Here is a 15,693-nt window from a genome sequence, read left to right as displayed (position 1 = left end):
CAACAGAGGTCTTTGTAGCCAAAACTATGTTTTTTCCAGTAGTTATTTATGGATGTGAGAGTTGGACTAAAAAGAAAGCTGAGTGCCAAAGAATTGATGCTTTTGAACTGTGGTGTTGGGGAAGACTCTTGAGGGTCCCTTGGACTGCAAGGAGATCGAACCAGTCAATCATAAAGGAAATCAGTCCTGAATGTTCATTGGAAGGACTGATGCTGAAGCTGAAACTCCAATACTTTGGGCATCTGATGCGAAGATTTATTTCACTGGAGATAACCCTGATGCTGGGAACGATTGAAGGTGGAAGGAGAAGGGATGACAGAGGATCAGACGGTTGGATGGCACCACAGACTCAGTGGACATGAGTTTGAGTAAACTCTGGGAGTTGGTGATGGACAGGGAGGCCTGGCGTGCTGCAGTCCATGGTGTCACAAAGCGTCAGACACAACTGAGAGACTAAACTGAATTGAACTGATTAGAACGATGCTCAGTAGTGCTTGTTAAAAAAGGACACTGAATGTAGATACTCAGTGATGTCACATTTAGAATGTAAGACGTTCAGAAAACATTGCTGGATGACAGGAAGCTCAAGAAGTTGAAATATGTGATCCATGATCAGGATAAAAAAAACAACCAGATAGAAGCAGACTAGAAATTACACGTATTAGCATACAAGGACTTTAAAATAACTATTACTAATATGTTTAAAAATTACTGAAAACAAAGAGACGAGAACAGTGATTATAATGAAAGAATCAGTTATAGTCCCCCTGTGAGGATTTAGCTAATAATGAACAAATAGATTTTCAAAGTTATGTGGAAATGTAAAGGACCTAGAACAGCCAAAAGAATTTTCAAGAAAGAACAAAAGCCAGAGGACTTATACTTCCTGTATTTGAGACTTAACTATAAAGCTGCAGTCATCAGGATGGTATCATCCTGACCTTAGGATAGCTTTATTACAGGTTATGGAATGGAATAGAGAGTCCATATCCAAATGGTCTGTTAAATTTCAGAAAAGTCCAAAAGTAAGTTAAAGGACAGAAGAGTGGTCTGACAAATGAAAGGAAAAGTGAAAGTCACTCAGTTGTATGTGACTCTTTGCAACCCCATGGACTATACAGGCTATGAAATTCTCCAGGCATGAATACTGGAGTGGGTAGCCTTTCCCTTCTCCAGGGGATCTTCCCAACCCAGGGATCGAACCCAGTTCTCCTGTATTACAGGTGGATTTTTTACCAACTGAGCCACAAAAGAAGCCCAATAATACTGGAGTGGGTAGCCTTTCCCTTCTCCAGCAGATCTTCCTGATCCAGGAAACAAATCGGCGTCCTCTGCATTGCAGGCGGATTCTTTACCGATTGAGCTATCAGGGAAGGTCTGACAAATAGTACTGTAAAAAAAAAAAAGAACCTCCACTTATACTGTTATGTGCTGTGTGCTTGGGCGCTTTAGTTGCTTCTGACTCTGTGACCCTATGGACTCTAGGCCACCAGGCTCCTCTGTGGGATTCTTCAGGCAAGAATACTGGAGTTGGTTGCCATTTCCTCCTTCAGGGGATCTTACCAACCCGGGGACTGAACTCTCATCTGCCTGTGTCTCCTGGTGGATTCTTTACCCACTGAGCCACCTGGGAAGCCTGTTTATACCATTATACCTTATACAAAATTGATAATAAATCTGCATAAAGGTAAAACATAAATTTCTAGATTGAAGCGTAGAAATTTTTGTAACTTTGAAATAGAAAACAGTTTCTTAGGACACAAAAATAGCCTGCCTCCCATCCTCCCCACCCAAAATTACAAGTTTGACTCTGTTAAATTAAGAACTTCTCATTAGATATAGTTAAGAAAATGTAAAAAAGAAGCCACAGACTGTGAGCAAAATGTCAACAGTACGTATAAATAACAGAAGGCCTCTCCAGAATATAATAAGAACGCTTAAAGTGAAAGTGACAGTCATGTCCGATTCTTTGCAACCACATGGACTATATAGTCCATGGAATTCTCCAGGCCAGAATACTGGAGTGGGTCCTTTCCCTTCTCCAGGAGATCTTCCCAACCCAGGGATTGAACCCAGGTCTTTTGCATTGCAGGCAGATTCTTTACCATCTGAGCCTCAGGGGAAGCCCAAGAACTCAATTAAAAAGAAACACATAAACCTCAATTAAAAAATGGGCAAAAGCATTAAAAAAAATAAATAGAAAATGGGCAAAAGCATTTGAAAAGACACTTGACAAAAGAAGATATTAAAAAATATTTTGTATTTTGAAATAGAGAAACTCTTTAATAAGGCATGAAATCGTTGACTACTAAAAATTAGTATATTTCACTATATGAAAATTAAGAGTGAAGGACACCTTACAGTGAAGACAGTTATGAACTCTGAGACTATGTTAACAATACATGACATTGACAAAGAATTGTTTCCAAAAATAGAGAAGTAGTCCTCCTGCTTAGAACAGCTAATAAACCAACCTGACCTCAAAATATGAATATTAAAAAAAGTATTTATTTATATTTGTATCTGCATATGTGTGTGTCTGTTTCAAGGCATTAGAGAAATAACAGGGCTCTGAAGAAGTGTGGGGACAGATCTTTGGGGAGAAAAAGGGCACTTAGGAAAGTGACCCTGACGCTTTGGGCTACCTTTTCTCTAGCTATATCTTCCAGTTCCTGGGTAGAAGTCTCCAGGTTCTTGAGGCTAATGATAAAAGTACTGTTTAGGGACTTTATGTTGGGATCGTGACTGAAGGAAGGGCTGCTCTCTAGAAGTAAAAGTGAATCAGAAAGTGTTCTACCTCCCCTCACAGGGGTTAGAGTTTCTCACCACATCTTCTTAATCTCTGACTGAATTAAGGTAATGGAGGATTACTAATGCACTGAGCCTCATTGCTTGCCAGAGGTGAAAATATTGATAGATCTAGAGAAAGATATCATTACTTGAAGCCTCAGATTATGTCTCTGATTTTCCATGTACATTGTCCAGCCCTGAGTTCAAAATAATCAGCATATTAACAAATGAGACAACATGGTAGAAGAGAGGGAAAAAATTATTTATCAAACGTTAGTCATTCAGGATTAAATGACCGGGTCTCTCTTGGTGGTCTAGTGGTTAAGACACTACAGGGAGGATGGTTTTGATCCCTGGTCAAAGATCCCACATGCCTCATGGTATGGCATGGCCAAAATATAAGAAATAGAAATTTAAAAAGAAAGATAAACGACAGGTGTACACCCTCAAAAAGGTTTAGCTGAGGTGTCAGACATGTTAACAGCCTAAAGGTATCTGAATAATGAAATGATCAGACATAGATACAGACTTTATAGTATGTTCAAGTGCATAAAAACAAAATTAAAAATTTCAGCAGAAAATTGGAAGTGAACAGAAGATCCTAATGGAAATTCTAGAACTGAAAAATATAACAGCAGAAACTAAGAATTTGATGAACTTAGACCTGGATAGTATGTCCTAAGAAAAAGAGTAAACCGCTTAGAAACAAATGGGTAGAAAACACAGAAATGAGTTTTAGAGACATAGTGAAACATCAGAAAGGTCTGAAGTATATATATATATATATATATATATATATATATATATAATTGATATCTCAGAAGGAGAAAGCCTGAGAGTGAAATAGAGACATGGTGGCTGAGAATTTCCCGCATAGGACAGAGAAAATCAAACAACAAATGTAGTAGACCCTGTTGTTAGTGCAGGACAGATCTTTCATGAAGAAAATTATACTTTACACAGTATTAGAAAAGCCTGAAGACCGAAGATACACTCTTAAAAACAACCAGTAAAAAGTCCAGTCACCTTCAAAGCAGCAGCAGTAAAAATGACAGCTCGTTTCTCATTGGAAACAGTTGAAACCAGAAGACAATGGAATGTGCTGAAACAGTAACTGCCATCCTAGAATGATGTACTGAGTGAAAATAGATAAAAGTACAATGAAGACAGTAACTAAGAGAACAAACATGGAGTTGTCAAGGGAGAAGGAAATTATAAAATGTGAGTGTAAATTTGGAATTGTGGCTTAAAATTTAAGTTGAATTCTCTATTACTGTCATTACAGTTCACTTAACATGGTGCTTTTAGATGTCAGCAAATATTTAAATCTTTAGATTCAATAGCAGTGTTATTTCTTTAAACAAATACTTATTGAGTGTCTCCCATTTGCCTGTGAAGTGTGTGTTGCCAGCTAGCAGTATAGTAGGAAGCAAACGCAGAGATAGTTTCTTCTTTCCATAACTCATATTCTAGTGGTTGAAGTAATGATGGTGGACTGGGCACAGAAAATAAATAACCACATGATTAACTGTGACGGACATGGGTCCATGGTTCTATGAGGTGTAAAATGGGTGATTTAACCTTTGCTAAGTCTGAAGAAAGAAGTTGACTAGATCAGGGAAGGCAGTATCACCATGCGCAAAATACTGTGAAGGGATACAGATGATGTGTTGCAGGATTGGAAAGAAGTTCTGTTTAGCTGTAGCAGAGAGAGCTAGAGTTGGGTAGTGCTGTAAGGTCTCTCTGTGAAGTAATATGAAATGAGACAAAACTGAAGAGGTAAACAGAGTCTGTAGTGTTGACTAGGTGGTGCGTATAAAGGGTTTATGATTTTATTCTTAGAGTGATAGGAAGTCATTAAAATACAGATGCAGATGGGTAATATTTTCAAAATCGTGTTTTGAAAAGATTGCAGTTTAAAGATCAGATTGAAGGTCAGCCATGGACAGAGATGGAATTCCATCACTTTCAGTGCAATGCTCTAGGTAGTAAGTGATGGTGGCTTGGGCTAATGTGATGGACTAGAGGTAATGTGGGCAGATGCCCTAAGTACTTAGATGTTAAATTTGACACAGCCGGGTGATAGATTGGTAGAGGAAGATGTCAAAGTATTATAGACTGCTGTAAGACTTGCTTTATGTGTATGTGTATACACACACACACACACACACACACACACACGCATGATTACATATTAAATGGTATGTTTTGAAAATGTTTCAAAGTTAAAGAATTGTTTGAATAAATAAGTCATCTATACAGTAGAATGTTATGAGACTGGAAATGGTGTTTAGAAATTTTTAACAGTGTGAGGAAATAATAATAAAATAGAAAATGAAGTTGTTTAAAATGTATATCATTGATTATATAAATTATGATAGTGAAACATGCTAATGATCAGAAATAACTCTTTTGACATATAGACACCTCAAGAAGAACATGCTATTAATGGTCCAGAACTCCTGAGGAAAAAACGTACAACTGTAGCTGAAAAAAATACTTGTCAGCTTTATATTCAGACTGATCACCTGTTCTTTAAATATTACGGAACACGAGAAGCTGTGATTGCCCAGGTATCTATAATTTTGCTACTATCTTAGTTTTGATATTCTCATATTGTTTCATTATACCTATATTTTCCTCTAAAAGTTAAAGTTAGTGCATATCTCATTTTGGAAAAGTAAAGAGTATGTATTTTCAGTTGTGATGTGATAAAATATGTAAGATAAGAACACAAACAACTGAAAGACCAGTTAGGATATTTTAGTGTCATTCGAAAGAGAGATTTAAGAAAATGATTCCATGAAAAAGATGCTGGCACTGGAGCTTAGCTTTGAAAAGAGGGTTAGATTATCATTTGTGGTCTTAAAGGAGAGAAAGGTAGAAGAATCCTAATAAGAGTATTTAATTTCTATTCTGTATTCTCATTATACTTAGCACTCTGTGTGCTGTGTGCTTAGTTGCTCAGTTGTGTCTGATTTTTTGAGACCCCATGGACTGTAGCCCACTAGGCTGCTCTGTCCATGGGGATTCTCCAGGCAAGTATACTGGAGTGGGTTGCCATGCCCTCCTCCGAGGGATCTTCCCCACCTAGGGTTAGAACCCAGGTCCTCCCACATTGCAGACAGATTCTTTACTGTCTGAGAAGCCCACTCTATAGTTACACTATTATCTGCATTTGTATCTTTTCAACCCTTCAGTTTAGTTCAGGTCAGTCGCTCAGTCGTGTCCGACTCTTTGCAACCCCATGGACTGCATGCAGCATGCCAGGCCTCCCTGTCCATCACCAACTCCCAGAGTTTACTCAAACTCACGTCCATTGAGTTGTGATGCCATCCAACCATCTCATCCTCTATCGTCCCCTTCTCCTGCCTTCAGTCTTTCCCAGCATCAGGGTCTTTTCAGATGAGTCAGCTCTTCGCACCAGGTGGCCAAAGTATTGGAGTTTCAGCTTCAACATCAGTCCTTCCAATGAACACCTAGGACTGATTTCCTTTAGGATGGACTGATTGGATCTCCTTGCAGTCCAAGGGACTCTCAAGAGTCTTCTCCAACACCACAGTTCAAAAGCATCAGTTCTTCGGTGCTCAGCTTTCTTTATAGTCCAGCTCTCACATCCATACATGACTACTGGAAAAACCCTTATTAAAGTATAAATGTTTTGGAGATACTCTTCAAAATATCCTTCATTTTGAAGGTATCCATTGAGTTTGATTAATGTGTTTTGAGTCCAGGGATTTGAGACTGAGATGGTGGAGGTGTCATTAGTACAAATGGTGAACTTGTTTTGTTGGTGGTAATGAACTTAATTTTAGACATGTTTTAAAAACCCATGTACATGATTGTCCCTTTAGGGTATTGAAAATATAGAATTGGAGCATGGGAGTGGTTAGCCTTGAGCTTTCTGCATGGAGTTTAAGGGTTTAAGAGATAGTTAAAACAAGGAAAGAGAATGAAAGGGAGAGAATGAAATCAAAAGGGAAGGAACTGGGAGATAAAATCTCTTTATAGTGAATAGGATGAGGAGGAGAAAACTATGGGCTAAAATGTAATAGTTAAAGAGGTAGGAGATAAAGTAGGATCAATCAAGGAATAAGAAAAGTTTCAAATTAAATGCATAGCCAGTATTCTCATATTTGGAGATATCAGAGAGAATGACTTCAATGTGTTAATTAACTTGATGGGAGGGATCCTTTCCCAATGTGTGTGTTTGTTAAATTGTCATGATGTACACTTTAAATATCTTATGTTTAATTTGTCGATTATACCTCAGTGAAAAAGACCCTGATGCTGGGAAAGTTTGAAGGCAGGAAGAGAAGGGGACGACAGAAGATGAGATGGTTGGATGGCATCACTGATTAAATGGACATGAGTTTGAGCAGGCTTCAGGAGATAGTGAAGGGCAGGGAAGCCTGGCATTGGATGGTTGGATGGCATCACCAACTCAATGGATATGAGTTTGAGCAGTATCTGGGAGTTGATGATGGACAGGGAAGCGTGGTGTGCTGCAGTCCATGGGGTAACAAAGAGTTGGATATGCCTGAGCGACTGAGCTGCCTGACTGATCTGAATGCTGAAAAAAAGAAAGAATGATTATAAGTATTAGTTGACTTAGTTATCAGAAGATTGTTGATATGCTTTAAGCGAGCTTTCAGTAAAGTTATGAGGGTGAAAACATTGTGAACAATAAGGAATTGGTTGGCAGGAACAGTTAGAGTTTCAAGAGACATGCAAAACCAGAAATATGGTGGCTTAAGAGTAAGGAAATGGCAACCCACTCCAGTACTCTTGCCTGGAAAATCCCATGGATGGAGGAGCCTGGTAGGTTACAGTCCAAGGGGTCGCAAAGAGTCAGACATGACTGAGCGACTTCACTTCACAAGAATAACATGGAATATTTGAGTGAAAGGGGGACACACGAGAAGTTGGTCAGAAGAGGAAAATGATCCAGTAGAGAAGCAGTGTAAGATATGAAAAAGAAAAATTGATGTAAGACAATGTTCTTGAAGATCCAGTAAGGATTGGGGTTAAGAATATAAGAAAGTTACTCCATAAGGAAGAGATAACCATTTGAGGAAGATAGAAATGAATAAAGACAGAAAAGTTTGAAGGTTAAAAAAGCAGGAACTCAAGATGAACTCTCAGTAAACTAAGATATCTAATTAGTCATCTGTGGAGAAATGTTTGAACCTCCAATGTTTGGGGTGGAGAAAGAACAGAGAATTGGATAAGGGATCACTAAACCAAGCTGAGTGTAGGTAGCACAGATTTATAATGGACTTTTCCAGCAGTGTTATGATGTTCTTTATCAATGTGTGGCAAACTGGGCTAGTTTTTAAATTGTTAATGCTTCTACTTGGCTGTTCTGTGTTTATATAATTTCTTTGAAAATAGTTTTGAAACTATATATTCATGCATATTTTAACATAAGTGGTAGCAGGAGTGCTTTTTGTAAATGAAGATGGGAAGGTTCATGTATAGTGATTTAGAAGCCAGAGAGTTAAGTTGGGAGTCAGCTAGGTAAAAAGAGGATCTTTCTGTGTTCTGTCACTCTGCTTGTCTCTCTCAATTTTAGCAAAATCTAAATGTGTATTATTTATATTTGTATTACTTCCTTCCCTTTCTCCCCCCTCTAAAATAAATCTCTCTAAATTTATAGGGACCTTCTCAGTTTTGTTTACCACTATACCTCCAGCACCTAAAACAGTAGTCTTTGTTGTGATTTAGTTGCTAAGTCATCTTTGATGCTTTTTCAACCCCATGGGCTATAGCCTGCCTGGCTCCTCCATCCATGGGATTTCCCAGGCAAGAATACTGGAATGGGTTGCCATTTCCTTCTCCAGGGGATCTTCCCAACCTAGGGACCAAATCTGTGTCTCTTGCATTGGCAAGTGGGTTCTTTACCACTGAGTCACTAGGGAAGCCCAGTGCCTACGACATAGTAAGTGGTGGACAAAACTTACTGCATGTGTACCAGTGCAGCAGTGGAAAGACTGAGTCAGAGAATGACTGGGTGCTCTGATACTAACAGGGAGATATTCACAGAATATGTTTGAATTGAGTCTAAGGAGTAAAACCTTAGGTATAAGGCAGCAGCATGTGAAAAGCCATGGAAGTATGACATTGCAGGATAAATTGAGGAAACAGTTTTATATGACTGAGGCAAGAGTGCATGTTTGGTTTTGGCCAGAGAAAAGTCTGGAGAGTCATTCAGTTTCTCTTCGCAGTTCCAGCTCACTGATCTTTTTCATCCTTTCATCTAGTGTATGATATTGACATTTTAAAATTTGAATGTGGTAGAATATGAATAATTCTGATTTGGAAAATGGAAATTCGCAGTCTTTTTCACATTTCAACATTGCCCCTAAAATGTTTTTCTTTTTTTAAAAAATCAACAGATATCCAGTCATGTTAAAGCAATTGATACAATTTACCAGACAACAGACTTCTCTGGAATCCGTAACATCAGTTTCATGGTGAAACGCATAAGAGTAAGTAAGGAATTTCAATAGTTAACATTAAAAAAGAGAAACAATAAGGATCATGTTTACAAAATGAAAATACTTGCTTTTTATTTCATCTTTATGCATTAAATAATTTAAATTGTATTTACTAATACAGGTTATCTTTACTCTAGGGTTGTACATGAACACAGAGGGGATACCTGGACTTATGATTTAAGAATGAAATCTGTAGAGCTTTAATCTGAACTGTAGAAGAAGTATGGTAGAAAGTACTGTTTTCTATTTGTCTGATTAACATACTAGTTATAAAGTGCTCTAGTAACTAGAGATTCGGTACTTGACATTTCCACCAGTTTCTGTAGATTTTCTTTATAGAGTATATTTTAGAATGTGTCCCATTTGATGCTCCAGTGGAGGGAAGGATAGATACAGTGGTTACGTAAAATTGGAAGTTGGAGAAACACTTTATTCTATTTCCTCTTGAAATTTAACAGTGCACATTAATGTATTCCACGTTCTGAGAAATCCTTTGGGAGAGAAATACATACATTTCTAAGCTCATTTAGCCTTTTTTGTATTAACATCATCTGAGACTCCAAAGAATTACATTTTGAGAAATGCTGATTCTTAGTTTTAATGTTATAAATTGTTAATAAGTAAATACTCAATTATTAACAAAATTGGACTGTTTCAAATGTTTTCTAAATATGAATTCTTTCAAAGTATATAGCTTTTAGGAATCTGAGTTTATAAGCTAGATAACCCATGTTTTAAAAGTCATCATTTTACAAAAATACTTTCCACAGAACTTCTTTATTTTTAATACAAATTTTAATGGTTTTTATTTTTTTCAAGTTATGTATTTATTTATTTTTGGCCTCACTAGGCAGCTTGCAGGATCTTAGTTCCCCAGCCAGGGATTGAACCCTAGCCCTCTCAGTGAAAGCACTGAGTTTTGACCATGGATCTCCAGGGAATTTCCCATAGACAATTCTTTATATTTCTTAAAATATGGCTGACTAGATTATAGTTTTAGTATACATGTGTAATATATTTTTTTAAATAGCTGAAAGTGGTCTTTACTTTTAAAAGTGACATGATTAAATACTACATTGAGTCTTAAGGTGAAATATGGTTTGTAGATAGATAAAGAACCGTAATCAGTTGGTTTCATGTATTTTGAGAGTGATGTAAACATTTAAATGAGCAAATAAAAATGATAAGTGGTATAAGTATTGCTGTTTAGTAGACAGAGGAATAAAATGCAAAATAGTGAAAAATAGAGAACACCTTAAGAAGTTTTAGTAAGGTACATTTTTTTGAGTAAAATAATTTGCATTATGAAGAAACACATGTATATAAAAGGGTAATGTGGCAGTTGGTTGTTTTTCTGGCCTGTAATCAAGATTAAAACTTCAGTTTAAAATCTCATCAGTTGAAGTTTATGACCCATTAAATAACTTGAAATTTATATTTTGTAAGCACATATTTAAATATTCATCATCCCATTTTTAATATAGGTAACTAAATTTTAGATGCAGTTTTTATTTATAGCCATTATTATAGAAGTATCAGAATTTCATTTCTGTGTTTTGTGGGGAAAAGCAATGTAGCATGTCTCTAAGCATGAGCTACTTACAATACTTAGTATTCTTGTTTCGGGATTTTTGTGTGTGTGTTGTTATATGACCATAACTGATTGTTTTTGATTAATTGTTAATGGATAAACCAAATATTCTCATATCTGTCCTTGGGCAGTTGCCCTCAAGGGGTTTCTGCCATCCTGTTTGTAAACCGCTTGATTTTACTGAAAGATGTGGATCATAAAAAGACCTGTAGTTTTTGTTTTATTGACTGTAATAGCCTTGCCTTATCACTGATATTTTCAGTAGACTGAGATTTGCCTTCTAAACAACGTTTATTCTCATATATATTCCTTTTTATTCCCTATCAACTGTCTTATATGTAGTTCTCTTACTTGGAGAAAACCAAATTGTTCTAGGACTTCAAAAGATAGGCAGAGGTCTCTGAAAAGACGTAATGACTCATAAATAAAAGATTTTGTTTTGGTGAATTTTGGTATCAGAATTGATTATTTTTCACGTTGTGTAAGAAAAAGCTGCCCCAAGAGTAGATAGTAGATAAAGTGTTGAAGGAAACATTCTGGAGGAACTCAGCTTGAAATAGAGAAACAAATGGGCAAAGAAAAAAAAATTATTACACAGGGAAAAAAATTCAACTTGAAGTTAGTTGGGCTTGATTCATGATTTTCTAGGCAAGTAGAACCAGGAATATGATTTGTCTGCTGAATTGACAGTCTTGGATTTAATATCCATTTTATGTTCTGCTAATTAGGTGAAATATAGGGTTTTATATCCTTTACTTATCACCGTATATAGGAGATCAGCACTAAGGGAGACTGATCAGATGATTACATTTGAGAAAATGTACTTCCTTATTAGAAATTTTGAAAGCAGAACTTGTTTTTTCATCCCATGTGTTCAGGAAAGGGGTGAAAATTTTCTCAGAAATGTAACATACTCAGTTTTAATTCCTCTACCTTGTCTTTCCATTTTTTTTTTTGATCAGCTATGGGGTGGAGGAAGTGGCAATAATTGTAGAAGCATTAATTTAGCCCCAACTTTCTTGGGCCCCAAGTATATTGTCCAGCTTGGTCAAATTTTTCTAATTCTTCAGATATCCTTATGGCTACTTAAAAAAAAAATTGACTAAGTAGTGGATACTACTTCTACTAAAGCTCTGCTAACATTAGCTGCTTATTAAAATCATTGTTTTGTGGGTTTTAGATCAACACAACTGCTGATGAGAAGGACCCTACAAATCCATTCCGTTTTCCAAATATTGGTGTGGAGAAGTTTCTGGAGCTGAATTCTGAGCAGAATCATGATGACTACTGTTTGGCCTACGTTTTCACAGATCGAGATTTTGATGATGGTGTCCTTGGTCTGGCGTGGGTTGGAGCACCTTCAGGTAGTTTATCTAGATATGTCTTGACTTACTACTTGGAATGAAAAGCAGTTTCATGATGGATTGAATTTTACAAAGTATAGGAGAAAGTGATGCCCGTACAGTATTTTCATTTGTACAGTTCAAGTTAGGTAAAATTCATAAGCATAATGTAAATGGAAAAATAGATGAAGCAGCTTTTTATTTTGAAATGAACTACATGAGTACTAACAGGCAGATATCCTGACATTTGGTATTGTACATTCAGTGGCTGAAATAAATAATTTTATGGGGAGAAGTGGTACTTATTTCTGAAACTGAAAAGCAGAATGCTAATTGTTCCACAAAAGTTAATGTAATTAATTAATGGGATGGGGGTAGGGGAGAGGTTCTTAGAGTCAACAAGGGAAAATTATGTTCTTGCTTTTGTTCTGCAGTGAGATAAAATGCAGAGAAATCCTGCTCAAGAACAGCAAGTGGGAAGAAAAAGAGACTACCTTTACTATCATCATTTTATTTCTAGCCTTTATTTTAACAAAAGTCAAGTATTGCCTGAAAAGAGATGAGAGCAGGCCCCAGGATCCTTAGCTCCATTGGCTTGACTGCATGGACCCACGTTCTGCTGGTGTCTGCTTAGCCGTGAAAAGCCACTATCATTTAGAAAGCTGGAGGAGGATAATCTCCTTTCCACTGCAGTCCAATGGGGATCTATCATTTACAGCATAATAGGTTCAGTAGCCTATTTAGAGAAATACAGATTTATTAAGTGAAAGATAAGTAGAAAGAATCCCCAACTCTTTGAATATAAATTTGCCATATAGGATTTGATCAGTAGTCTGTCATCTTCTGAGCTGTAAACAGCAGTTTCTCCTTCTGACATATCTTTTTAAAAGAATCAACTTCAACTTCATATGGGGTAGGACAGGCTCTTCTATTCTTAATTTATCCTTTGATTTTTTATGCATATTTTAACATCTTTAGTACTATAGTTTTCCTCTTATATATTTTGCTCTTTTTTAAAAGCCTACAGTGAATATCCTTTTTACAGGTTCCAAAGCTTTTGTTTCTCTGCCACAGTTTGAAGTGTACTCAAGCCCTGCTGTCATTAAAATACATATTTATGTCATAGGCTGCATGTATTATATAATACAGTATTTTTGGATATTTGTCCCTTAAAGTGATCTGTGCTGGTTTTGTGTTACTTGCATTGTCAGCAGATTGTATGTTTCACTCTTTCCTGTGATAATTCACATATTTTATAACTTGTATATGCTGAAATTTCTTTTTCCCTGCTTGGGAAAAAGATTAGTTGGATAATTTTATCACAATGTTTATAATCCCTTCTCCTTATTCATCAGTAGGTACTATAGAAACTCGAGGATTCATTTTGTTTTTCTTTATATATTGTGGTTAATATAGTGTTTCTTTAGCTGTGCTCCATGGACTAGCAGCATCCATATTACCTGGGAACTTGTTAGGAATGTAAATTTATGGGCCTCACTCAGGTCTACTGTATCAGAAACTCCGGGTAGTGTGGAGCCCATCAGTCTTTGTCTGAAGAAGCCCTCCAGGTGATTCTGATACATTCTAAAGTTTGAAAACCAGCATATTAATATTTTTGCTCACAAAATGTCCTGGGCAAATGATTAGATGATCTCAGACTAAAAACTTCCTGCCATTTTGTATTTTCAACTCCAAACTGTTGTTCAGTAAGAATGTAGTGGTTCTCTGAGATCTTGGTGAAGTTTTTCTGAATATTCAGATATCTGTATGTCTACTTAAAAAAAAACAAAACTATATATTTAGAACAGTTTTAAATTTATAAAAAAATTGAGCAAATAGTATAGAGTTTCATCTCCCCTTCCTTTCTGTTTTATAACAGCTTACATTAGTATGATATACTTGTTACACTTAATGAACCAGTATTGCATGGTGCATTATTATTAACATTAATGATTACATTATTGTAATAATGGGTACATTATTGTTATCTAAAATCATCCCGTAGTTTATTCAGATTTCTTATTCGTCAGGTCCTTTTCCCATCCCAGGATCTTGTCCAGGATACAACCATACACTTGTCATTTCTCTTCAGTCTCCTCCTAGCTGTGATGAGTTTTCAGACTTTTCTTATTTTTTATGACCTTGACAGTTTTGAGGTGTATTGGTCAGGGATATTGTTGGATGTCCCTCTGTCATAGTCTGTTTGATGTTTTTCTCATGATTGAACTAGGGTTTGGGGGACAGTTAGTTTTTCTGTCTAGTTTGTGATATCTGGACCACTTAATTTATGAAGTACTGTTTATTTTATTGAAGTGACAGTAGGTAGAGTTCTGGTTTGAGAATGCTAGGCCACATTACTTGTATTTTTGTTGTTCTTCATCTGATGCCTTCTTCCTTTAATCTGTGTTAAAATCCCAGCTCCAACTCTCACAAGCCTGTTTCTAGGCGCTTCTGGGGGAACAGCTAGACAGGGACGGAAGAATGGGGCCAGAGTGGGAAAGAGAAGGGGTCTTTGTTCCTTTGACACAACTTTTTCTAAAATAGGATACCTGCCCTGACAGCTTTCTTCTTCATTTCCCTTTGCCCTTAGACTACCTGAACTGAGTTTATTTGGTTTGCATTCTGTTTTTATAAGCAACTTTATGTATTTGCTCTTACTAATTAATTCAGTTCCCTTGTGATGTATAGGTGTTATTTCCTCCATTATACAGATGAGGAAAGTTGGGTTACAACCCAGTACCACAAAGAACCTAGAATCTGGACCTTTTGGCTCCATGTTTTGTGCATTTGGTAGTTATTTCACTCGGTACTATTATAATGTAACATCCTGCTTTTATCTCTCTAAGACATTTCCAAGAAGAAGTTGAAATGTTTCCTGAATCTAAGTAGAGATGGAATCTGTTTCCTTCTTTCTTAAGAGAGAGGAGTCATGCGTGCATGCCAAGTCGCTCAGTCGTGTCTGACTAGAATTTAGGCATCGTTTTGGGTAATTGTCGTGAGATAAAGAGAAGAGCTCTGGATTGGGAGCTAGTGTACTGGGTCCTTGTCTGTTCTGTCTCTGTAAATTCAGGTAAATCATGTTGTTTCAGCTTGTTTATTTTTCATTGTAATTTCTTCCGTCTTTGCCCTTCCTTTGTGACTTAATATTTCTGTATGCAAATCTTAGTAATGCTAGTTTTAGCCTAATTTTTTGCAATAGTATTTTATAGCTGATCTGTTCAGCTGGTGGTCTCTTGCTTTTCTTAACCTTTTTCATTTTTATTTGACCTAATTAATTTCTATTATATTATTTAGCTTAATTTCATTTAATTCTGCAGCTGTTTCACTATTCAAATATAGAGTAGTGAAAAGAATTTTGTTGTGATACTGTTGTGTTAGTTTTCACAGGATAGTTACTCAAATTACTAGCTGTAGTCCTCTTCATTGACTCAGTTAAGGTGGAAAAAACAATGAGAGCTGAAACATTCCA

General features: G+C 36.5%; 1 protein-coding gene across 1 annotated transcript in view; it reads left to right on the top strand.

The window, feature by feature from the left end:
* ADAM10 (ADAM metallopeptidase domain 10) overlaps window positions 1-15,693 on the top strand; it is a 136,778-nt gene that overhangs the window by 88,896 nt on the left and 32,189 nt on the right. The window contains exons 6-8 of the mRNA XM_018054271.1: window positions 5,214-5,363; window positions 9,189-9,281; window positions 12,062-12,245. Of these exons, the coding sequence (XP_017909760.1) occupies window positions 5,214-5,363; window positions 9,189-9,281; window positions 12,062-12,245 (427 nt within the window). The remainder of the gene's footprint in view (window positions 1-5,213; window positions 5,364-9,188; window positions 9,282-12,061; window positions 12,246-15,693) is intronic.

The sequence above is a fragment of the Capra hircus genome, chromosome 10, assembly GCF_001704415.2.
Source record: "Capra hircus breed San Clemente chromosome 10, ASM170441v1, whole genome shotgun sequence".
In the NCBI taxonomy this organism is placed as follows: Eukaryota; Metazoa; Chordata; class Mammalia; order Artiodactyla; family Bovidae; genus Capra; species Capra hircus.
Note: the sequence above shows the minus strand (reverse complement) of the source record. Positions and strands in the feature narration are given on the sequence as shown.